Here is a 26372-nt window from a genome sequence, read left to right on the forward strand (position 1 = left end):
TTCTACGCCTCTGCGGCATTTAATGAAGTTATATAAATGTGCTTCTTGATTTTCCTGTCATGTCTTTTGCTGAACTGTGAGCATTCCCGCTTAATCTGTATGGCATTCCCTTGCCGGTGAGTTTATAAGAAGGCAGGCAAACTCCAGTAGTCACAAAGGTGGTGAGGGCACTGGTGCTTAGTGCAAAGGATTAGGGCACATAGTTAATGATAATCAGATTCAAGTACATGCAGTGAGGCTCGCTCTGATCCACCTTGGTAGTCCGAACTCCTGCACACTCAGGGCAGTGTGTTCTGATGAGAAGAGCACTGATTTGGGAGTCAGGAGATCTGAGTTTTTTAACTAACGAGTTATGTGATCTTGCTAAGCAATTTTTTTTCTCATCTAGCCTAAATGATTAAAAGACTTACATGAGGTAATATCTCTGAAAGTGCTGTATTTGTCATGAAAGTCCCTTTCTACCTGAAGAGCTGGGTAAGGCGCTGTGGATGAAGATCAGGCCTCTGCTCAGCACGTCTCTAGGAACAATGTTTGCATGGCAGGCCACATGAATGTTGACACCTGAAGTTGTGTGGCTCGACAGCTTTGGCTACAGCCTTGGAAATCCACCGAAACATTGGAAATGTAACTCAGAAAATGGACATTAAGTAACACAAGGGGAGATGATCCAGTCCAGGTGAAGGGAAGGCCAAAGGAGAGGAAAGATATGAACACAGGTATAATGGCAAATACGAATTAAAAATAAAAGGCTTAATTTTCCCTCTTGTGGAAGCCCCCTCCCCTTTTCTGAAAGTGGGTTTCTTTAGAAAACTTGTAAGTTCTTTCTGCCTTTGAAATGTATGTAAATCTCTAAATAAGCCTCTTGCCACATTTGTGACCCTGAAATGTCTTTCTCAAGGATGACAGAAGCCTTTGCTTTGAAATGTAATAATCATCCAAGACTCTCGCCCTATCTCTGGGTCCCCATGAGAGACCAGGAGTCTACCGTAGATGCCCGGCTCCCACCTGCGCAACTACCTCTGTCGTAAAGATACGAGAAGTTTTAGTAGTCCTTTGGATAAAGGCAATTAGCTGACAGAGCTGGCCACACCAGTTCCAAGGTGTATTGTATGTATGTAAGGGCCTTTATCTGCCTGCCTTTGGAAGAGGGTGGGATTTCTTCCTGTCTCTGCAATCTCTTTAGTGGATGGCCTCTGACACACACACACATCATATTAAAAAAAAAAAAAAAAAAACTATTTTCTTTTTCTTATACCTTTCTGGAGAGGTTTTCTGGGATGGCAGAAGATTTTGTCTTTAATTATATTTCCCCAATAGATGCAAAAAAACCTTGGTAAGAACTGTTAGTGAGGCAGAAAAATAATCGTCACGTGCTCCTGGTGCCCTGTTGCTTTCCTCTCTGCCTCTCCCTATCCCTCCCTACACCACCTGTCCGATAGCGGCTCTTCAAAATTTATTTTGGTATAAAAGTAACCATGCCCGGTGTGACCATCTATAAAATGGGGAACAATAAAACGGCTATGTCATAGGATTAAGTGATTTAACTCCCACATAGTGCTAAGGCTTAGGCCTGACATGTAGTAAGCACTATATGTAAACATTTGTTGTTAATATTGTCACATGGGAAAATCTTACATCAAAGTGCAAGTCTGTAGCTACCTGTCTCATATCAGTCCCCTAAATATCAACAGACAGCTTTGGATTACCTGACATTTGGGATGATCTAAGACTAGTTTCCTTCTTTATCCGATGCTCTGCGTGGTCTCCCCACCCAATCCTGCCTGTCTTCTCCCACTGCCACCAGGAGAGCTGCCCATAAAGTGCAACCCCCACCTCCAGGTATGATCCCTTTGCAGATAGAATATATTTGAGCCTGTGCCCCCCCCCCCCCCACCTCAGATCTGGCTCTGCCTTTTATAAATGTGATAGAGGTCAACAGCTTAAATTTCTGGAACAGGGCACAAATGGAAAGGGCTATGCATTCGGAAGTCTTCAGTGTGGTGCAAATTATGAGGCATGATGAGGGTCATCCTTTCCTAGGATCTGGGAGGAAGATTAAGACTTCTTCTCTGACAGAGACTAAGTGAAAGCTGATAGCTGGGGACAAGATCCTTTTTTAAGGTGTCCTTGGGCTACCTACAGAAAAGCACTCACCTTATGTAGATGAATTAGAAAAAAAAGGAACTCTGCTTAGAAGATAAAGACCTTTGAGATTTTGGATGGTAAGCACAGGAGAGCTGGATTTCCACCCCCGCTTGCCTCTTTGAGTATTTTTGTGCATTGTGAGGACTGTACAACTGGACTCAATGTCTGGCTGGGGGCTGCTATCCTTTCCTACCCAGGCTCACACCCCTCTCATGCCTGATGACGAGTAGTAGGTGAACACGAAGCTTGATACGGAGCTCCTGGGAGATCATTCGTCCTTGGGAGAGATAATTACAGGTCCTGGAGGCAGACTAGCTCTGCCTTAGAAGGTGGTGAGTGAACTTCCCCCTTCCATATTTATCACACAGTCTTTAATCTTGGCACTCCTGAGGTGCTTTCACAGGTATTGCCCCCTTCTTGTGATGTCTTAAAGGATGATAGAGGAGTGAATAGAGAGAGATAATTCATAGCTTTGTGAAAAGACGATGAAACAAATTTATGGAACGTCCAAAAGATTTGGGAACCACCGTGGCCTGCTTGCCAAAGACTGTGTCAGTGAAGCAGAGATCTCGGAGTCTTCTAGGAAATCATAGAAGGGCAACCTGCAAAATCATTTCCTCAACTACTCGAGAGAGTTAAGTACATTTAATTCCTAAAGTTGCTGTGTTTCACTGAATCTGAGAAACCATCTTTTGCAAGACTCCTTTATTTTATATTTCACTAAGGAGGAATAAAAAATAGACATCGGCACTGCCAGTTGTAAGACCCATTCTATTTCAGAGATATTAAAATGTGGAAAAATGCAGGCCTTAGAATAAGGGAAATACATCATTTCTAACCACATATCCCTGGCAGAAAACAGAATCTGATTCCTTATCTAAAATTTACAACTCCTAACAATACTTTTTCCCTGTAGGACAGTTTTGGGAAGGAACCGGTGTCCTGGGTGTTGTAGGTACTGCCCAGAAAGTATAACATTATAGAACCTGCACACGGCCTGCTTTGCTGGACATCTTGGCATTTTCTTGTGTGAGGCTGACATCTGCTGGACAAATAACACTTGCGCAAAGCTTTGTATTTCAGAGTAAATTAAGTCAGTGGCAAAGAAACCTAGCTGTGGAGCACAAACTCCACAGTTTCTATTTTAATGTGGTAAGTCTAGCAGTTAATTTCCTTTTCAAATTTGTATGCTGTGGCTGAGTCTGAGTTAGCTATAGAATGAAAACTTACCCCCAGTGTATCTTTAATATGTGAGGATTAAGCCCTTTAATGAAAGCAGTTATTTTTTTGTTTGTTTTAATATTTTTTTTAATGTTTATTCACTTTTTGAGAGACAGAGACAGAGTGTGAGCAGGGTTGGGGCAGAGAGATAGGGAGACACAGATTTCGAAGCAGGCTCCAGGCTCTGAGCTGTCAGCACAGAGCCCGACAGGGAGGCTTGAGCTCACAGACCGTGAGATCATGACCTGAGCCGAAGTCAGGCGCTCAACCGACTGAGCCACCCAGGCGCCCCATGAAAGCAGTTATTCTTAATCCTCACGGTGCACTGAGATCATCGTGATGGACCGTTTGTAAAGATGGCATGACAACCCTCCCATCCACATGGTTTTTTGCAATGTGATCTTGCCGCTCCTATTAAAAAATAGAGTCTGGGGATGCCTGGGTGGCTCAGTTGGTTAAGCGTCTGACTTCGGCTCATGTCATGATCTTGTGGTTCATGCGTTTGAGACCTATGTTGAGCTCTGTGCTGACAGCTCAGAGTCTGGAGCCTGCTTTGGATTCTGTGTCTCCCTCTCTCTCTCCATCCTACCCACTCACACTCTGTCTCCCTCTGTCTCTCAAAAATGAATAAAAATGTAAAAAAAAAAAAAAAGTCTGTTTTTCCTTCCCTTTGAATTCAGTTTGATCTTGTGACTTGATTTGACCAATAACATGTGGTAAAGGGGACGTTGTGAAACTTGCAACATACCCGTAAATAGAAGCATTGGAATTTCAGTTTTTGATGACTTTAGGAATTCAGCAAAATAGGAAAGACAAGCTAGACTATCAAAGAAAGACACACCACATGGAGAGGGCTCCCTTTGACAGTCAACACTAAGGTTCCAGACATGTGGGGGAGTCCATTTTTGACCTTCCAATCCAGCCCAGCCAAATAGTCCAAAACAGCCGCATAAATGAGCCCAGATGAGACAAACAGGGGAATCTTCCAGTAAACCCACAAAATAGTGAGAAATAAGAAACATTTTCTTTAAGCCACTACCTTTTAGATGGTTTGCTATGCAGCAATAGGAAAGCTTTAAAAGAAGAATAAACGATGCCCAAGCCCAAACCTTAGAGATTTGCATTTAACTCTATTGGTTGGAGTCCAGGAAATAGCAATTAAAAAAAACCTTGTAGGACTGAGAATCACTGATCTAAATATTTTATGCCCATGATTGCCTTTTCTAAAATCAGCAACACCATTGTTGTTCTAATATGTTACACTGCCTTCACGAACACTCTATAAGGGGTTGAAACTCTACATAAATGTCCAGTCCATACACACACACACACAATTATACATTAGTCTCCTCTTATGTAGGATAAAATTAAAGTTAAGTGATTTTTACAAGATCATTGAGTAAGTATAGAATGGGTCATTTGACTCCATATCCTAAACTTCTCCCAACTATATATAATATATTGCTGCCTTCTGATATTTACTTCTTTTGTGAGTGGCTACTGTATACATACAATTTATATATCTGGAGATGAAAGTAATGAGTAAGAGAGAAAGAAAAGCAACTAGGGCTCTACAATCACAGAAAGTTAGAAGAGCTAGAAGTGTAAAGATCTCTGTGATTCTGGACAAGTAACACAGTAAATTTAGAGTACTGACCCAAAATGACTATTGGGCAAGGAAGCGCAGTCAATAGTACTAAGAGATTCAAAATGGAAGGAACTCTAAGCAAGACTCATTGACTTAATTCAAGAAGGATTTCAAGTCCTGCTATCTTAGAAAATTTTTTCCTGATGCCGTCTTCTCTATGGTCCTAGGGGATAGGTGGTAAAGACTACAGGAGCCTCACTTATACTTAGTTTAAATAATGAATCTTTAGCCAAAGCGTTCAAAGGGATACCTCTGACACAGTCAATACTCAAACTCGCATTGAAAGGAAAGACATTTTAGCTGCAATAACCACCTATGTGAGATTTGTTATCCTTCTTTGACAAGGGAAGGAGAACTATGGACATCAGACCTACTGGAAGGAGCTCAGAGTTTAGGGGAACATAGCTGCGAGATACACGGGGTCTTCCCCATGTGGTGATGTGGGCTGATTAGAATGTAGCCCTAAGCAGGAGCCAGGACGTAGCTCTTTATGGTTAAAAACTCCGGCAATGCTTCTCAAACTTCAGCATGCAAATAAACCACCTAAGGGTCTTGATAAAACTGTGATTCCTGAGATCTGGGGTGGGGTCTGAGATTCTACATTTCTAACAAAATCCCAAGTGATGCTATAGGGCTGCCAGTCTGCAGGCTACGTTTGGAATATGAAGGTTATACAGAATTTACCCCAGAACAGTTCTCAGACTGTGATTATAAGACCAGTGGCATCAGCATCACCTGGGAACTTGTTAGAAATGCAAATTCTTGGGCACTGTCCAGGGCTACTCAATCAGAAACTCTGGGATTTGGGCCCAGACATCTGTAGTTCAACAAGCCCTCCAGGTGATTCTGATGCTGAAGTCTGAGAAACACTGAACTAAAGAAGTATCTAACCAGCCATAATAGAATCACCTGAGGGGCTTAAAAACAAAAGGTCAGGCACTGGTTTCCATGCCACGTCAATTAAATCAGAATCACAGGATGTGAGACCCTTCGTCATGGGTATTTAAAAAAATTTTCCTGGGCAATCACAATATGCAGCCAGGTCTGAGAATCACTGCCTGAGGGAGGGCGGGAGGGAAAGAGAGAGAGAGAGAGGAGGGAGAGACCCACTTACTGCCTGAGTCTTTGCCGGCACATCTGGTACAGGTGGGGGTGTCTGGGACTGTTGGGCCGGCAGCTCTCTTCGTCCTCACTATGGCTTTGCACCTGTAACCAAGATCCCAGCAGAACCCAGAGCCAGTGGGGAAAGGTGTTGGATGGCAGGTGGCCATAGGGGAAAGAGGCTGAGTGTACTTGAGAGACTTGGATTCTTCTGTCTTGGCAGGAATGTGGTAGTGAGGAACGAAGGAGCTGAGGTGCAACTCTATGTCCAGTGAGAGGTGACATACATGCAAACGATATTACAAATCATCACAGTTTCTCTTTGTGACGAGGGTCTGAGAACTTTCCCAAGAGAGCTCAGCATTTGATGGCAGTACTGTCTATAGTCCCAGGCAAGAGAGGTCTTAGGTTTTTGAGAGTCCACAGGATGAAGAGTTGGTCGACCTACATGATATGCCCACCTGGATCTTGCACTACCCCTTCTAGAACATGTTCCGGTTACAAAGGATGCCCAGATATTGTGCTCAGATGGCTTCAAGGCTTCTTCAGGGAATTGCACTGGTTTTGCCTGATATCTGTTGTCTTAAAAGGTTAACCTCTGGACTAACGTATGCACTCCTAGGCATGAGTGATGACCAGCGGATGGCTATTTTTGTGAGTAGAGGCTGTGTAGCTTTTGGATATGCAGGCTGGGGTGCTCACACATCTATAAGCAAAGTCTTTGTGGTTTAGGACAGATCTGGGCGTGGGAAGAGAAGGTGACAGTCCAAGGACTAGGGAGTGGCTCTGCCCACACTGCTGTGTTCTAGCACAGAAGTCCGAAGAGTCTGAGAATTTAAATTTGAACCTGGACTTCCAGGTCTTTATGGTTACATATTTATTGATGTAGAAGAGAACATACTTTATTTCATAGTGTTTAGCTTAGTGTATAATCGACCTCTATGAATACTCTTGTGCTGATCCCACAAATGATAGACAGGTGTGCTTGATGAGAAACTTCAGTGAAGATCAGATCAGATGAGGAATTAGAAAAGTTCTCGAAACCTGGATGCTCTTAAGAAATCACACCTATTAATCCTTCTCCATTAACCTACTCCCAAAAGTTTCTGAATGTAGTTCAAGAATTGGGATATCTGGCGAGGACAGGGAGCCTGGATTCCCTTTACCCAATGGCAAGAATACAAAGCCTTTCTCTGCCGGCCTCTCTCCTGCCCCCAACCCTCTCATGTCCTCCAAGTCACAAGTGTCCTGCAGCTGCTGGGTTAGAGATGGGTGCAGTGCTGGGCGCTCTTGGCTCTGCTGGATGATGGACAAGTCCAACGACTTAACCATCCTGCTCATGGGATTCTCCTGAAACAGGCTCTTTCTTGCTCTGCTCTTTCTTTTCCAGAAAGTTGCATCCTTGGCTAAATGGACTTCCTTACTGGTGGCCTGTAGACCCCACAGCTCTCTCTTCACCTGTGCAGGGTCTGTGCTCCACTGTAGATCTGCTTTGGGCAAAGAATGTGTGCAACAGGTTGCCTCTGGGTTCGAATCCAGAGTTTGTGATGGTGTTTGCATTGTGGATATCCCCTGCTGTGTTTCCTCTTTATGGCAAAGGGCACATGGACCAGAAGAAGTGGGCAGCTTTGTGTCCCTGGTGGGAGGAACAGCATCTTCCTCTGAGCCTGGCCCAAACCCAAGGTCTTGTTGGAAGACCAGTTTATCTCCTCTCACTCTGTCCATCACTTCCCATACCACTTGGTCCAAACTGTTCTTTTTTGTGATATTATGGGGTGCTGATAGCCGATCTCGGGGACATGTATACAGGCACATCTTGGAGATGGCTTTCCGGAGGCGGTCTCTGGGTGAGAGAGGTTCAGGTTGTGGAGCCCGAATCTTGATGGATGGCACATCAGGGTTGCAGTTCCAGAACATGTGGGATGGTGTGAACTTTTGGACAGGTGTCTTAGACACATAGGAGTAGAGACAGAAGAAGGCATCAGCAGTGACGGCCAGTGTTTGCACCTGCTTAAACCTGCCTGGGCACAAGGGTTAAAGATGGTGAATCTGGGGGTCATCAGTAAATTATCCCTTGTATATCTTCCTTCAATAGCCTTCCCAAGGCTCAAAATTCAGAAAGAAGATGCCATATTTCCCAGCAGTGTTTCTCCCATTTAGATTTCTCACACCCAGGATCCCCCTTCTTCACTTTCTTGACTTCTTGATTCACCATCCTGAATAGATGATTTCCTTCAGCCCAAAAATTAATTCTGTATGGGATGAGGAGCTTTTCTGCATCCTGATTTAACATATCCTTTCTGATGTCAGTATATTCTAAACAATGGCTTCTAGTACTGTTTGCATTAGATGACAAACATAACAAAAAAGGACAAAATCAACATCATTTTCTTAGTAACAAAACTTCAGGGTTCTAGAAGGCTTCTGGACAGCGACAAATTTGAAGAATGGCAATTATTAGCCAGTGGACTAGGGTACAGAAATTTAGATGGACTATATCATTTTTTTTTAAAAGTAAACGCTACACCCAATGTGGGGCTCCTATTCATGGACTATACCATTTTATTAGACCTTGCTTCACAAAGTGTGGTCCCTGGTCCAGAAGCATGGGCACTGCTTAGGAACCCATTATAAATGTAGAATCTCAGACTGTATCTCACGCATTTTAATAATCTCCTTTGGTAATTCATGTGCACATCCGTGTTTGAAAAGCACTGTGATAAACTATACGTCTATTACGGTGTAAAACTTCCAAAAGGCAAGGATCATGTTCCTCTTCTCTAGTCTGTTCTTCCAGAATTTAACATCTAATTATGTACTTGGCACTTAAAATAAATTCAATAAATTATCCTCTAATTTTAGTGTGCATAAGAATCATCTAAGGTTGTGAAAATACTCCAACTCAAAATCATTGTTGCAGCAGGTCGAACTCAGGAATGTAATTTTACCAAGATTATTTCAAGTTGAATCTGATGCAAAGACTCTGAAACAACACTGTCAGAAACACAATCATGTTGAGGATGTCACAGAATATAATTTGAAACATAATCTAACATATAGAGTCAAATAGAGGGGCACCTGGGTGGCTTAGCTGGTTAAGCGTCTGACTCTTGATTTTGGATCAGGTCATGATTTCATGGTTTGTGAGACTGAGTTCCATGCCAGGCTCCTTTCTGACAGAACAGAGCCTGCTTGGGATTCTCTCTCTCTCTCTCTCTCTCTCTCTCTCTCTCTCTCTGCCCCATCCCTGCTTGTGCTTGCTGTATCTCTCTCTCTCTCTCAAAATAAATAAATAAACATTAAAAAAAGAATCAAATAGAGTCTTTTATCCCTCATCCAGCTAGAGAAGTCCTCTCATATCTTTCCTTAGTATGGAATCAGGACAATTTAAATAATTGTTACCCTGGATGTGGTCTAAGGATTACACATAAGAATCCTGTGTGCTTGTTTAAAATAAATACTCCTGAGCCTCTCCCTCTGTGGAAAAAAAAAAAAGCCTATGAATATGAATGTTTTATAAAGTCTCTGGACAATCTAACATACTTTGAGAACAATTGCCCTAAAGGGAAGTGATTTTAATACAGTGGCTATAAATGAGGAACGTTCTATTGTTCCAACTGATGAGAACAATTGCCCTAAAGGGAAGTGATTTTAATACAGTGGCTATAAATGAGGCATGTTCTATTGTTCCAACTGATGAGAACAATTGCCCTAAAGGGAAGTGATTTTAATCCAGTGGCTATAAATGAGGAACATTCTATCATTCCAACTGAGAAATAAAAATGGGGATAAGAGGTAAAAACATTGTTCTCATTTGATTCAGCTAAAGGAGAGAAGGCCTAAGAAAGTAGTAGTGATATGAAGTGTCTTCAAGACTATTTCTTTAAGAGGGAGAGGCATACATCAAAATTCTCCACATTGAAAACAGCAGCAAGGAAACAGACACAAGAAACAAAGGGTCGGTGAAACTGACCAAGAGGAAGTAGCATCTAGAGCCACTGTTGTGAATGGCGGCGAAGTAGAGTGGGCCTATGGTAACACTCACTGGCCAGCATGAGGCAAGGGTCCTCCGTCTCAACCCTCCGCACCTGGGCCTTCAGGAAGAGTTGGAAATCAATGCCTTTGGCCTGAGAAGGGGTAGTGAAAAATCGGGCAGGAATCCGAGAACTGTCCTTGTGGTCCTCTTGGCCAAAGCCCAGACTGAAGAGGATGTCTTCTGCATCTTCTTGCACCTTGTCCAGAATCTCAGAGATGCTGAAAGGAGGGAGGTTGGGTAAATAGGGGCAACTCTGAGTTTCAAGGTCATCCAGAGTATCTAATAAAAGACTTACATATCTTCCTGATCCTTTCTCTAGCTTCCATTTTGACTTTGAGAAAAGCTTTCCCTTCCGTGAACCTACATTTTTGGTCTGAACATGGGAATTACAATCCAGCCCTGGTTTAAAAATCCAATTAGACTCTATCATAGTACTTTAAACATCACAGATGAATGAAAATTTGCTATGAGAGGGATATAAAAAGTTGAAAACATCATAGATTTAAAGAAATCTTATGGTTATGGGTTATTAATCAGTCAGTTCCCACCTGCACATACTATGATTTCGCTGGCTTTTGCCAAATGCTTTGTGGCTTGCTACTCAACTTACCCTGATGGTTGTGTGGGACAACGAGGCACTGAGTGTGTAAGAAACACAAAACTCATTTTATTCTTACCCTGAGGTAAAAATTAACCAATGTTCAAAACCTGATTTTGTAGCACTATTTTTTTCAGGACAGAAACCCTGCATTACAGAAGATCAAGCTCTCTCTGTCTCTCTCAGTGTGGCACTAACATGTCTCTACATCCAAAGCTGTGTACCACCAAGCTGGTGACACTAGAGCTCAATAACTATGCATTCCACATGAATAAGTCATGGGGATGAAAAGTACAGGATAGGGGATATAGTCGGTAATATTGTAACAACATTGTTATGGTGACAGGTGGTTACCACACTTATCCTATCTTATACAATGTAATGTGTAGAAGTGTTGAATCACTATGTTACACACATGAAACTAATATAATATTGTATGTATGTCAAGCATATTTCAGTAAAAAAGTACAGATATCTGAGTCTCCAGAGATTCTGACTCAACTGAAGTGGGATGTGGCCAGGGTAGAGGCTTAGTGAGGACAAATCACTAAAGATAGGCACATGGCTAATAAATCTGAGAACTGGGTCTCAAGTTCAAACCTTGACACCAAATTCCAAACACTTGTTATCACACTGCTTTGTTTTTCATAACTTTCCACCTTAAAGTTGTTTGTGTTTGTCTTTTGTTCACCCTACTTGACTGGAGCTCCTGGGGGCAAGCACTTTGCTTCACTTTTTCAAATTTCACATAGTCATTGCCCCATCTGCATAAGGGGATACAAAATTGCCTGAGTGAATCAATATTTAATTGCTTCATTCAATCAACAAATCAATCAATCAATGCATTTACCGTAAACAATTGCTGTAAGTCTAGGAACTGTGGTGATACCCATACTACACCTCCTGGGGTACAAGTTCACCTCTGTTTGACACAGCATTCCAGCTCTGAGCCATGGATTCCTCTGCACTGCCCCCTGCCCGTTGTTCTTGAAGCAAATGTGGACATACTTCTCAAGTACGTGACTGCATAAAATCTCCAGTAAGGTATCCAAGAAAAAATGGGCAAGGGTTCTTGGTTCCATTCTCTTCTGCCTCTCCTCTTCCCCACTCGTACAACCCTGCCAAACCTGGTATCTACCTTGAACTAGTCTTGTTGGTCCCACTGGTCATGCTGCTGGAAGCCAAACTGCAGCCAAGATCCAGTAGCTGGAAGGGCCGGGCTGTCTCCAGGAGACTCCTGCAGGGATAAGAGCTGATGTCACATGACTCTTGTCAGCAGTCTACATCCTGGTTCCAAGACGTGCTCTGCTGGGCATATTTACCCCCCTGCTGTGTATCTTCTACCGTCTACTGCACAAACTCAATCTAGGGCCTCATTCCTGGTTGGAAAATCTCACTCTCTATGGTGACCCTTTAGCTCTTTGTGTTTGATCTCTTTGACTCTGACACCTACCCTAGTTCAGTAGCTCCTGACAGAGACATCATTCAGTCTGGGTGACCCTAGCACTTACCTGGAGAAGACTTTGCCATGGGCGGCCAGCAGTGTGGCTGGGCAAGGAACAAAAAGGCAAAAAGAAAGTTAGAAGGGAAAATGAAAATCACCTATGCTGCCTCTCTGAACTTAAAACTCAGCCCCCTCCATTCCTCTCTGCCACTACTACAGGCTTGCTGAACCCCATGAACTCTGCTCTTCATGGGAGTATCTAAAGATCATCAAACATAGACCTGGAAGGGGGGCAGACATGGCAGAGAACAAGTGGCCCTAAGCCTCTGAACTTATAAAAACGATGACTGGTGTCTAGGCCAGAGTTTCTCTGTCCTGAGGAGGGTAACATCATTCAGCCTTCTAGGCTAGTGTTCCTGCCCCACAGTGTGAGCCTCTACAGGTCCCGGGAGACACCGGTACATTGCAATACCTCCCTCCTTTATTTAAACCGTCATCTTCTTGCAGGCAATCTCTCTCTTATATCCAGTATTTAGTCTGCTTTACGCTTCCTATACAGATTCAGTGATGTCTGGGCAGCCAATGTTACGGTGATTTTATACGTAATCTTCCCAGGAGCCAAATGAAAGCCCTCATGATGGACTGGTAGGCATCATGTGAGGTTGGTGAGGAAGTATGTCTGGACACATGATGCTTTATGAGTTTTACCTTATGTCGTAACGAGACTGCTTTTTTCCTACAGATAAGACCCCAGTGAATGGGTTTCTTTTTTCCACAGTTCTCCCTTTGCATTCTACCCTTTCATTTCTTAAGTATCTAATGTATAACCTCTTCTTTGATTCCAACATCAGAGAGCTGTGCCACTTACCCTCTGCTCCTAGGGTCAAATCATCTTCAAAGCTGGTTCCATGGCTGAGGCACCCTGTGGAATAAGGCAAATGTCACAGAAAACACGCTTACACACACATGCACACACACACACACACATTTATATACACGAACATCTATAAACACATAATCACATCAGACACCACATGTTTGCAAAACTCCCCCCAGCTATACATACACTACTTCAGAAATCACATTTATATTTTGATTTAGAAAGACTGAAACAATCACCTGTAATTAGCCTGTCTCCTATATCACATAGTCATGTACACAATCCTCTGTCAGGTAGTGAGCACATGGAGGTGGGTACTCACACTTACACACATAAACACACACATCTTATAAAGCTCTTTTCCTGTAACGGTGGTTGGTAGCTGAACAACCACTAACAGAAGATAATCTTTGAGTACTAGTCAGCCTGTCAGCTGAGCCAATGCTTACTCTATCTTTTGGACCTCGTAGACTGCCTTGTGACTACTAAGAGGTGTTTTATAGACAGTTAAAAGGCAGTCAGCATTCTTATACGTGCATATGTGTGTGCATGTATATATACTCTCTCTCTCTCTCTCTCTCACATACACACACACACACACACACACACACACAGCCATATCACTGTCCAGATAGAAGAATAATAGAAGAAAGAAGAGAGCCTATACTCACCACTGTAGCCTGACTGTCCTGTTTCCTCAAAAAACCCTTCTTCAGAGTACCTGAGGAGCACAAATGAGGGTTGAAGTCACTACATTTTCCAAGGTGCTTTTCCTCAAATAAGTCTCACAAGTTCACATAATTTTCCAATGCGAACCAGCAGTACGTAACTGCCTTTATGTTGAAGAAAGCTAAGACAGAGTGGCTATTTGACAAATTCGTAGAAGTCGTCAGGGGAAGTGGGACGAGGGTGCACTGTATTTTAGATTGTGCTGCTATTGTACTGACCACTCCGTCCAAAGTCAGCTCAGAAAGCGACAAGTCTGCAGTTGCTAGGTAAAACAGGAAAGAAAAAACAGAGAAACAAAACCAGAGAAATACATTTATAGTAGCAGTGCTTAGGGGTGCCATAATTTCCACATGACAGATACAAGTGATGATAGTTTTCGACTTGTAGGAAGAGGTCAACTTGACTCCCCACACCCTCTTCCTTCTCTCTGAGCCATGATCATATCTCTCAGGAAGCAGCAGAAACTGCGTTTTGGTTAGAGATTCTGATTTTACATTTTGAGGTATGATCTTATCAAACATTTACCATACCACAAGAGGAACAGACAGAAATCAGCATACTTGCTAGTGAGAAACAACTCAGTTTTACCAACCAGGAAGAATTCTGTGTCTGAAACAGGTGATTGCATTCCTGCTTCCTGGCTGCTGTTCTGTTCTCAGATATTACATAAGAGGATGTGGATACCTAGATATGTCCGCTTCCAAGGACTAATATGTTGTGAGTTTTACAGCATTCATTTTCCTGAAAGTTTTTAAACGGGAAGTTGCACATGATGCTTTGAGTCTAACCTCAGTATGTAATCACTCAGTGAAATGTTTAATTACTCATTAATGGTAATGAGTTTACTAACTGAACACCCACAGATCAAGTTGTGTTTAAGTTTTGCAAAATAAATCACTGCATATATAGACATCTTTTTTTTTTAAATTTTTTTTTTCAACGTTTATTTATTTTTGGGACAGAGAGAGACAGAGCATGAACGGGGGAGGGGCAGAGAGAGAGGGAGACACAGAATCAGAAACAGGCTCCAGGCTCTGAGCCATCAGCCCAGAGCCCGACGCGGGGCTCGAACTCACGGACCGTGAGATCGTGACCTGGCTGAAGTCGGACGCTTAACCGACTGCGCCACCCAGGCGCCCCAATATATATAGACATCTTTTATTGGCACCTTCATTTCAATAGTGAAAAATCAGTCATGTTTTCCAAAATCTGTATTTTTACGTCTTCATGAAAAAAAAACCTGCACATCAAGGTACATTATAAAATAATGTAACATACAAGCTAATTAAGGATGGTTAACTCTCATATGATATCACTCATACGTGAAATTTAAGAAACAAAACAGATGAACATAAGGGAAGGGAAGGAAAAATAAGATAAAAGTCAAACCGTAAGAGACTCTTAAATACAGAGAACACACTGAGGGTTGCTGGAAGGCTAGTGGGGGGCGGGATGGGCTAAATGGGTGGTGGGCATTAAGGAAGGGACTTGTTGGGATGAGCACTGGGTATTATTTGTAAGTGATGAACCACTAAATTCTACTCCTGAAACCTACACCACACGATATGTTAACTAACTTGAATTAAAATTAAAAAAAAAAAAAAAAAAAAGAATGGGTAACTCTATAAATGTGCTTCTCTTCCTAACAGATGACACAAAAATATATTTTAATATAATATTATGAACATATATGTTAGTATATACACTATTAAAAATATCAGTATAAATTTATATTTACTATTACTACTAAAGAACCACAACATATAAAGTCAACTATTAGAATAGTGAGGTTGACTATTGCATTTAATGCTTGTGATGTAGCTACATGTAATGCAAGTATCAAAGGCCTCCAGAACTGGGAGACACCAAATCTTTATTGTAAAATGGACAAATCGTATGATAAATTAGTGCTTCACAACGACAAAAAAGAATGAACATTTAACAGGAGACCTACCCTCAACAAACTTCGAAGCACACAATACTGCATTGTTAACAATACTGCACTGTTAATATAGGCACTACGTTGTGTAGAGCTCTAAGACTCACTCATCTAGTGTAACTGAAACTTATACCTGTTGAGCTGTACTACAGTTATATTAAAAAGAAAAATTCAATTGATACGTATGCTATACTTCAATAAAATTTACTTTAAAAAATACCGCAGGTAAAATTTCTGGGGTGTCCAAGCAAAACTCAGTGCTATTCACTAAATACGAGGTTTTGTTGGGTGTTCAGCCTACATGTCTCTTCTCTGGTTGTGCCCTGGCAGGCGTGTTCATATTCTCTATATGAGGACCAGCCCAGGATGAGCTTTGGGACAGTAGGCTGTGTGTAGGTGGAATCTACTACAGAAGTACGGACATGAGTCTGGATCTACTGATTGACCTGAAGATGACTGAAAGCTTCATGGCCATCACCCAAGTACCAGGCCTTTCATGTATTAATGCTTAGGACATAAAACCCATGACTAGGAACTAGATCCGTAGCTGCTCCTCTCTGTCTTCCACTGAAAGATCCCTTTGCATCATCTCAAGTCTGAAATAGCAGAGCCAAGGTACTGCTTGTCTTGTATAGCGAGTTCCTAAGCAAAATTAGGAGGGAGGATAGGACTGTGAAAAGAAGGATGTGACTCTTTTTAGCTTCTTCCAGCAATTTCCATAGATCTTGCCTGTGAGATTTAAGCTCAAGTCCACACAGATGATTTCTGGGCTCCCAACCCTACCTCTCATGATGCACAAGCAACACACTCATATCCTAGAAACCCCCCTGGGAGCTTTAAGAGGAGAAAGAAAAAGGAGAGGCATAGTTTGTGAAGATATACATGATCTAGACCTGCAGCAGAATGGTCTGCCATTGGATTCAATACACTGAGAGACACTGACACTAAATTACCCAGGAAGTTGGCAGGTTTTCTTGGAGAGCCTGCCCGAAAACAAAACCGTGTTGCTATCGGAGAATGTTTATTTGGCACTGGAAAGAAAATGGAAACCATAGAGCCTTGAAATAAAATTTGAGAAGTGCATCCAAGCACCTGTCAACAGAGTGGACAGGTATCCGGTGAATGTGGGCTCTTTGTTCATCTTGTCTCATCTGTGGTCTTGGCAGCCTAAGAATTGAACACTGTGGTGACTCAGAAAGTCATATCTGGAATGCATTTTCCCTATCTTCTTCAATGTCTGTTACCAAAATCAAGTGTTCTCTTGCTACCATCAATCATCATCAACCTTTAATTTTTCTAATTATCTCATATAACTAAAAAGTATTACATTTGTATTAGGGAGGATTCAAAAATAGACATAATTGGAAATATTTTATAAACCTAATAATTCCCCCTTCAGAGACAAATTTAGTTTTTTTTAAGTTTATTTATTTATATTGAGAGAGAGAGAGAGAGAGAGAGAGAGAGAGAGACAGAGGCAGAGAGAGGAGAGAGAGAGAACCCCAAGCAGGCTCTGCACTCTTGGCACAGAGCCCAGTGTGGGGCTTGAACTCATAAACCGTGAGATCATGAGCTGAATCGAAATCAAGAGTTGAATGCTTAACTAAGTCACCCAGGCACCCTGACAAATGTGTATTAAGAGAATTTCCTGTGGGCTTTTTAAAGTTTCACTATTAAATTTTTTTCAACACATCAAAAGGTAAAGAAAAATGACAGATACCCTTGCACTTGCCCCCCTACTTTCACACCTGTAAGCATTCTGTCATATTTGTTCCTGAACTCTCTTAATAAAAATAAAAATATAATATTAAAAATATAACTACAGCCTCATTTTACTCCCATTCCTTCCCAGAGGTGGCCACTATCCTCGAGTTGGCATGTATCCCTTCTGCACACACTTTTCTGAGAAATAAAGAGATTTAGACAGACAGATGCTAAGTATATAGGCAGGTCTATTTTGTGAAATTTTCAAGTAGCACAAAGCCACTCCTTTATAAACCTCACCGCTCACGTATTATTACAGAGCATAAAGCATTTGTGCATATACTATATCATTTAAATCTCACAATAAATGTTGAAACTTTATTATTCTAGGTCTCTACTTTCTAGGCAAGGAGTCTGAAATAGAAGGAGTGTTGATTGTTTTCTTACAGGTGGTTCCACAGATAGTTAGCACAACGTTTGGCTCAAATCCTGGAGCCTTTTTACCCACCAGACTATTTTTTCAGCCCATGTTTTGTTTAGGGTTTATTTTTGTAAAATATGGGGGGGGGAACGTAATTTCTGGAGTTTACAATCTTGTGTTTCTGTGAACTTATTCTTTTCAGCTGGAAGGTAGTATGTTTTGAGTCAAGGAGCATATTTTTAAACTACTTGGCCCCCTCGGAGGACATTTAGACGATCAGACATTATCAGCAAATATGCTGTCAACAATTATTGATGAATTTAAATTGACTCAAGAATAGTTCATGATAGACCAGGAGCTGACTGGTTCTCCAGTAGGTACCAGGTGAGGCGTTCTAAATCCTAGGACAGTTGTGATGCACCAAAAAGTGCCAGCACTCCTATTACCACCACCCCTTCAACTTTCTGAACTTTGAGGACCTTTTACTGACATTGAAGTCAATGAATTGTCAACCGGATTAGGACAAGAAGGACAATATGTTTTGTAAGCCACGAAAACACAAAATAAATCCTTCCTGGCATTACCTTCCGGGGCAGAATTGAAATAAATAACCTTAGATGATTCATTTCCTAGCAAATAAGCAAGGATGGGTTTATTGATATGTTAACAGGTCCCCAGACTTTATACATTGAAGGCCATATAAAGTTTGAAACATTCCTGAAGGGGAACTAAGGAGCTGCATTCTCAGCATCATCACACAGAGGATCAGGATTAAGTAGGGCATAGAAGCTTTCCCTCTGGGTAGACTGAGCCTACTTAATAATAGGGTTAGGGTTAGGGTAAGGGTTAGGGTTAGGGTTAGGGTTAGGGTTAGGGTTAGGTACTGATGAGGTGTGGGGTCTCGTATTTTACTGTTTCTGAGGAGAGAGATACTGTATTTTGCCCTGAAGTACCTTCTCCAGTTCTGGTTTCAATGACTGGGGTAAACCCACAGCCTATCTTCCTGCGTTCTGCAGTAGAAATTAACACAGTGATGAATTCCTATGATGATAAGAACAATGAGGTTTCTGAGAAATATCATACGATTTCACTCATATGTGGAATTTAGGAAACAAAACAGTTGAACCTAGGGGAAGGGAAGGAAAAATAAGATAAAAAGAGAGGGAGTCAAACCATATGAGACTCTTAAATACAGAGAACAAACTGAGGGTTGCTGGAGGGCTGGTGGGTGGGGGTATGGGCTAGATGGGTGATGGGCATTAAGGAGGGCATTTGTTGAGATGAGCACTGGGTGTGATATGTAAGTGATGAATCACTGGGTTCTACTCCAGAAACCAATACTGCACTGCATGCGAACTAACTTGATTTTAAATAAGTTAAAAAAAAAAAAAAAAAAGGACAATTGGGTTTCTAACTCCTGTTTTGTTATACAGTGTCAGACTTCAGTCTGAAGAAGAAGCAATGGAGGAGGGATCTGAAAAGCCCGGACAGTGCCCATAACTGCAGATGTCCATCAGTCTGGACTCTAGACCGCATCCAGTCTGGATTTCCAGGCCTCCGCTCCTAACTTAGTCTCAGCCCAGAGCTGTGCTTCATTCATGGCCCACTCCCCACATTCGCCCCAAACCCTTGCAATCCACACTCCCACCCCCGCCATTTCCACCTCACATCTAACCATGAAGCCCAGTCAAACCCAGTTCCCTGTCTCTGAGCTCCCAAGAGTCAGGGCCTGTTCGCAGATTTAGCCATCCACCCCACTCACTGCCACCGCCCGTCTGGCACTTACCCGCAGTCCTGTAGCCAGTCTTCAATCTTACTGATCGGAGTCCCTGGAAATAGCAGAGAGCAGATCGCCGTGAGAGCTAAAGGAGGCCAGGCTTCCTCCCTGCAACTCAGCCTGTTCTGCAAGTTTGTCCTTATGTAAGCCGTACCATGACCCCTTTCCCCCCACAAAGCTTTTCTGTAAGAGATGAGAGATTTCTCCCATGTATAAAAATAGTGGGTGTTTCTTCTCTCTCTGCTTCCCGCCCCCTTCTGCCTGGATTGTGGAAAATGCCCAGGATGGCAGGCCCACGGCTCCCTTTTCCTCAAGGTTTGGGAACAGGGGTGGATTCTTCTCTAACAAAATTTAAAAAATAATAATAATAAATAGAAAAAGACAACACAAAATCAGAATTTTGTCCTTACACTTTTGTTTTCTGCCAAATAAGCAAGGATGGATTTATTTATATAAAAGTTTTTTTTTTTTTTTTTTTTTTTAACTCTTAGGTCTACAGTCTCATTTGAACCTCTGAGAAGCTGTGACAGGCACGTAGAAAACGTACTGCCACGACTTGAGGTATGACCACTTCAATCAGACAAACACGCTTTTGAGAGGTAAGTGACTAGCCAAAGGTCACACAGCTCCCTAGCAGCGGAGTTGAAGTCAGAGTCCCAGCATCCACTTGAGTGTAACCTTGTTGCACAGACAAAATAAAAATGCCCCAAAGCATTCAAGAGAACCCTGACCTCAGGCCCTTATAGCCCGGGATGATGCAACAATGTGCTTTCTTGTTCCTCATCTTATGCCTATCTCTCTCTCTCTCCCACAATCTATATCTTGTATCATTTCACTCTTCTTCCTTTAAACTCATTAAACCCATCAAAATGAGCCTCCCTGAAGGCCTAGCCTCACCCAGGAAACCACTGCCCACGCTCTGCAGACCTGTGCCCGTGGGCACATTTTCCCCAGCACCAGGCGATGTGGAAGTCTATTTGTGGTCTAACTGCCTCTTACCTTCCTGGAAAACGTCATCCAGGCTGGAAGGCTCAGGATCTGAGACATCTTGCAGGACAGCCCCGGCCTCCTCTTCCAAGACCTGGGTCTGCCAGTGGCGGCTCTGCCGGAGCCAGGCCCGCCGCTTCTCCCAGGACGTGGGGCTCAGCACAGAGCCCTCCATGGCCCTGGCTCAGACTTCAGGGCCTCCCGCCACGTAATGCTGTTCTTCTGAGAGCTGAAACACAGTGACAGCCCCCTCATCGTCCGTTCAGAAGCCACCCCAGGGTTGCCCCACAACTCCCCAGCTCTGCATCAAGGAGCATGACCTCTGTGCCCATCCAGGAAGAGGGAGGAGATGTCCAGCCCTTCCTCTGTCTTCCAAAAGAAAAAAAAAATGTTCTGAAATATACCAGGGCAAGTCTTTCAAGTCAGCAAATCTGGCAATTTCGAACATCTTACCATGTAAAGGACATTGAGAAAGTTCTTCTAACTTAAAAGAACTGCTACTTCTCATGAAAGTTGACATACTATATTAAAAAACAACTTTTGGGGGCATGTAGGTGGCTCAGTCAGTTGAGTGTCTGACTCTTAATTTTGGCTCACGTCATAATCCCAGGGTCGTGGGATCTGTGCTGAGTGAGGAGCTTGGTTAAGATTCTCTCTCTCTCTCTCTCTCTCTCTCTCTCTCTCTCTCCCCCTCTGCCCCTCTCCCCTGCTGGAATGCGTGCTCTCTGTGCAAGACAAAACAAAACAAAACAAAACAAAACAAAACAAAACAAAACAAAACAAACTTTCTCTAATCCTTAATGATGTTGCCTCTCAGAAGCTTCCATTAAAATTAGAATATCTTTAGGGGTGCCTGGGTGGCTCAGTCGGTTGGGCATCTGACTTTGGCTCAAGTCATGATCTCACGGTTTGTGAGTTCGAGCCCCGCATCGGGCTCTGTGCTGACAGCTCACGTTCTGTGTCTCCTCCTCTCTCTGCCCCTCCCCCACTTGCACTCTCTCTCTGTCTCTCAAAAATAGATAAATGTTAAAAAAATTAGAATATCTTTACATTTGCAATGTATACAATTCACTTTATTTGATCTTCATAGAGATGCATGAAGAATTTCCAGGTCTGAAAGGTTAAACAACTTTTTCTAAGGTGCTACAGCCAAGATGTCACTCCAACTACAGTCATTCTGAGTTTGTTGTTTGTTTTGTTTCGTTTCCTGTTTTATGTATTAGGGATCCGCATAAGATTTCTCTTGGAAAAGAATTCCCATAATACAAACAACAAGGAGATGTGGCCTTATGCAATTAGCAGTCACAACCTCCAGGATCATTACTTTTTGATTTGTCAACCTGGGTTTCTCCATAGCTATGAGTTAACGCCTTGGTTCATCAATGCATTTATATATTTTTTGCTTTTTTCTTTGTTTTTAGTTTTTATTTTAGAGAGGCGGGTGGGGGAGGGAGAGGGAGAGAGAATACTAAGCAGGCTCCACGCTGACGTGGGGCTCAGCCCCACAACTGTTGAGACCATGACCTGAGCCAAAATCGAATCAGAGGCTCAACCGACTGAGCCATCCAGGTGCCCCAATGCATTTATATTTCATTTAACACTGCCCACTCAACCTGTCTTGTGTTCCTCCCAAAGATGCATTCTGATGGCACTAGCCACTTATTCAAAGAGGAAGAAGGAGGGGAAAAAAATCACTCAGCTGTCCAAATAGAGCTTACAAAGCCTTGAGGCTGATGTACCTAGAGGTACATTCACTGGCTTATACTCTGTCCTGCCTCTTCCCTCCTGCTACTCTCACTCAGCCCGTACAGTGAACAAGTAGAAGTGGGACCGGAGCTCTTCGGGGTCTCATCCGTCTACTCCCCAGAGCTGCCATCAACAGCTTCATCTTCATCGTTGTGCTTTTAATTGTTAGAGCAAGGGAGGGGTGCCTGGGTGGTTCAGTCCATTGAGTGTCCAACTTTGGCTCAGGTCATGACCTCATGGTCCGTGAGTTCCAGCCCCACGTCAGTCTCTGTGCTGACAGCTCAGAGCCTGGAGCCTGCTTGGGATTCTGTGTCTCCCTCTCTCTCTGCCCCTCCCCCGTTCATGCTCTGTCTCTCTCTGTCCCAAAAATAAATAAACGTTGAAAAAAAAAATTAAAAAAAAAAAATTTTTTTTTTAATTGTTGGAGCAAAGGAAAACAACAGAAAAAGAATAAGAAGAATGCCAGTTTCCTTAGACTTCTTATTCTTCAAGGACTTAAAAACAAGATCATTAGGGAGGTATTCAACAATTTAGGCCCTAAAACAGCTATTTTTGAGAAGAACATCCGGAACATAAGATGCCTTCCTAGGGCAATGAAATTGTTTTGGATGCCTCTGCTTGCTACAGACAAAACATATCCAGAGACAAAGAATACATAGTTACTGTTGTCTGAGCTAAATTCTTTCACTTCTGTGTCCAGCCCAACAGCAAAAATAACCTCCAAGGAGAGACAGCAGCCAGCACTTTGAGAAGTTGTTAACCCAGAGCACCCGGCTCTTCATCCACTGTTTGTGCCTTTTAAGGCAAATTAAATGAATAAATTAAGCTTGTGACGCAGAGAAGCCACAAAGAGGCGGTGCAGAAAAAAACTTGTCCTTTAGACAGAGATGCTGTGAGGTGATAAAAAGGAGGATGAAATTACCACTAGGAAGAACTGAGGAAAAGAGTCTAAAAAGCTTTGACTGGGGTTTATTTACCAAGTTCTTCACCTTCAAAATATTGAATAGGTTGGTGTTAGTTGGTCCAAAGAAGAAAACATCAAAGGCTGACTTGCCTACTGTCTTTAATTCCCAGAGTAAATGGACCTCATCTCAAACACAAGAATTCTTCAGCTCACAAAGGAGAGGTTTTTTTTGGCGATGAGGAGGATTTAAAAGGAAGGCAGCAGGGCAGGAAAAAAGGAGGGGAGGAAGAAGTGAAGAAAGGAAGAAAGAAAGGAAAGAGGGAAGGAAGGAAGGAGGGAAGGGAAGAGGGAAAGAGGGAGGGAGGGAAGGAGAAGAAGGAGGGAGGAGAGGAAAGAGGGAGGGGGGAGAAAAAGGAGGGAAGGAAAGAAGGAAAGAAAGAATATATGACTCCCACACTTTACTCTGCCACTTGCTAGTGGTATGACCTTGGAAATTTCAGTCCATTTCTCTGTTCTCAGTTGCTCAACTGGGACATTATGCTCTAAAATTTGATGCTTTTCATACCATAAATTTGTGATGTGTCGTTTTACAGTTAAACCCCTATAAGGCCAGCAGAGTGTCCGAATCTCACCAATGGAGATGGTAGATAGATGCCTCTACTTGGGTTTCAACATCTTCTGCGATAGGAATTCTATCCTACGTTCCTCCACATCTTGGAAAATATATTACACGCATATAGGCTAAGTTCCTCTTTGCCTCCTGAAAATGCTTATCTCCTTTTAAACCCTACACTTTTCTCATGTTCTTTCCCCTCTCCATCTTCCTCTTCCTCAGCCTTTGACATACTTCACTTGCAAAGCCCACTCTTAACCAACCTTCTTCATGAAGTCAGACCCGGCTTCTATAGCCTACAATAGTCACCTTCACGGATTTCCTTCCCTGCCCATTTTTTCTTCTTAGTCCTTATCACTAACATAGTTGATATTTTATTTGTTAATCCTATTTATTGTTTGCTCTTCTGACTGGAATATAAACTCCACAAGGACAGAGATTTTGTCTGGGTTGTTCACTGCTGTATCCCTAATGCATAAAACCGAGAGGAATTCATTGTAGTTGCTTAGGAAATACTTATTCTCTAAACGAATGAATGTTCAGTACGTGACTATTCCCCAAAGGAGCCCATTGCTTTACAGATTCATCATAACCTAAGAGACCTATGTAGGGAGATCAGCTTCCAAAGGGTTAGCAGTGAATTTATAACTGTGTGCTACTAAGCATGTAACAATGTTTCCATCTTCAAGTTGGGAGAAAAGTGATGAATTTGAGAGTCTAAGACTTGTTTCTGTTCTAGGAGCTCCTATAATTATGAAAAGAAGTTGTAATTTCTTAACTATTCCTTTCTGTTTTAAGTTTATTATTATTATTATTTTTAGTAATCTCTACACCTAATGTGGGTCTCGAACTCCTGACCATGAGATTAAGGGTCCCATGCTCTTCCGACTGAGCCAGCCAGGCACCCCTTCTTAACTATTCCTATTTGCTCTTCTGTCCTATGCACAAAGGTTTTAGTCAGTGTAAATACCTACGGGAGAAAGCCCATGGAAACAGAATCCGCAATGAATAAGTGTTCCAAAGAAGGGCTTATAAATAAATGACCATTATGGTTACGGCAACAGAAAGGCTAGACAAGTTAAGGTCTCTACCACCCACTGAGAACGACAGCCATTTTTGGAACAATTTGTGCGAGAATGGAATACTTTCTTCACCTGGGGAAGCGACACGGTTTCAAGTCTGAAAGAAAGGATGCGAGCCGTATCTAAGCTAATCTCAACCTTGGCAAACTGGTCATGGGCTCAGAGAATTGAGCAATTTTCCCAATCTCTGCCACAGAGACCTGTTCACGGGTGTTATGTGGGAGCGAGAAGCTCAGCGATGTTATGAGGGAGGGAGGGATAGAACTGTCTGGTTAGCGGTTGCAGGGAGGAAGCTGTGCTGCTGAGAGGTAGGAAACTGAGTATTCTTTGTGGGAATCTGGAGGAAGTGGCACATGATATCAGAGAAGCACATCAGCAGTGACAAGTGTTAGAAAGAATTGAAGGATGGATGGGTGCACGCAGAGGTCGAAATGGCACCTTTGAAGGCCTTGGGACCTCTTGTAAGAGAGGGAAGGGTGTGGAGCTATTTCCTTCAGACAAGTTACACAAACACATACACCCACATGTGCCACAGAGTGTGGTGCAGTGTAAAGAGTGCTGACTGGGAGGAATCGGGAGACGTGGACATTCTTTCAAACTTTTTGCCCGATCCATTGACTTCTGGCAAGCCAATTACATTCTTTCCTTGGGGAGCAGTTTCATCCTCTTGAAAATGAATTGGTGGGATTTGATATTGTGTACATTTACCTTCGAGACCAATGTATACGAATTTATTTGAGTTGGGTTTCAAATACCTGTATGGCTACTATCTGTAAAAGCAAATGCCTTTGTATCATTTTCCCCGTACGCATTAGGAAATGGTCCAGCGGCCTCTGGTGTTACTTGCCACTTGGCAGATTCCTTTTTAAGGTGGCCCTGGCTTATGAGGTTCCTACACTTCCAACTTTCATTGACCCAGGAAAGCGGTGAGTCTTGAGTCTTTGAACGAGGGAGGCTGAGAAGGAACCCAAATGAGCGTGATTCCATCAGGTGTTACTGGCCTTTTTTCAACTTTTCCACTTCTTTTTCTTTGGCTTATGCTGTGTCATCCACAGCATATTCTATCCAGACAAATTCTGTGTACACTTTGAAGGCTGATTCAAGTCATTGCTTCTCTTACCTGCCTCTAGCAACTGCCACATGTGCCTCTATCACGCCCAGCAAGAGGTACATGGTCACCCATCGGTCGTTATGTGTCACTCCTCATCAACCCTCCCCCAAGCCCCAACTCAGACACAGCATCGTACCTTTGCAACAGGAAGAGCTCAGCAAATGCTGTACCTGCAGAGACGTGAGAATCAGACTAGCGCTGAGAAACTACCCTCGTTTAGTAGGTGTTACGGGACAGGTGCTCCTGACTTTCCACAAGGTCCCAAATCCTAATGTATATATATTTT

At 42.7% G+C, this 26372-nt stretch overlaps 1 protein-coding gene across 2 annotated transcripts in view; it reads right to left on the minus strand.

Moving 5' to 3' along the window:
- TESPA1 (thymocyte expressed, positive selection associated 1) overlaps positions 1-26372 on the minus strand; it is a 34770-nt gene that overhangs the window by 2773 nt on the left and 5625 nt on the right. The window contains exons 2-9 of one of the 2 annotated variants that reach the window (XR_003970396.1): positions 20643-20859; positions 19653-19695; positions 13745-13794; positions 13062-13115; positions 12261-12297; positions 11888-11986; positions 10161-10369; positions 6129-8136 (exon numbers count right to left, since the gene is read on the minus strand). Coding sequence is in view for 1 of the 2 variants with exons in the window: in XM_030322834.1 (XP_030178694.1) it covers positions 7187-8136; positions 10161-10369; positions 11888-11986; positions 12261-12297; positions 13062-13115; positions 13745-13794; positions 19653-19695; positions 20643-20805 (1605 nt within the window). In the remaining variant the exon portion in view is untranslated. Of the gene's footprint in view, positions 1-3964; positions 8137-10160; positions 10370-11887; positions 11987-12260; positions 12298-13061; positions 13116-13744; positions 13795-19652; positions 19696-20642; positions 20860-26372 lie in introns of those variants that run through there. The other variant, XM_030322834.1, reaches the window with a different exon arrangement.

This window comes from Lynx canadensis, chromosome B4 (assembly GCF_007474595.2).
Source record: "Lynx canadensis isolate LIC74 chromosome B4, mLynCan4.pri.v2, whole genome shotgun sequence".
NCBI lineage: Eukaryota > Metazoa > Chordata > Mammalia > Carnivora > Felidae > Lynx > Lynx canadensis.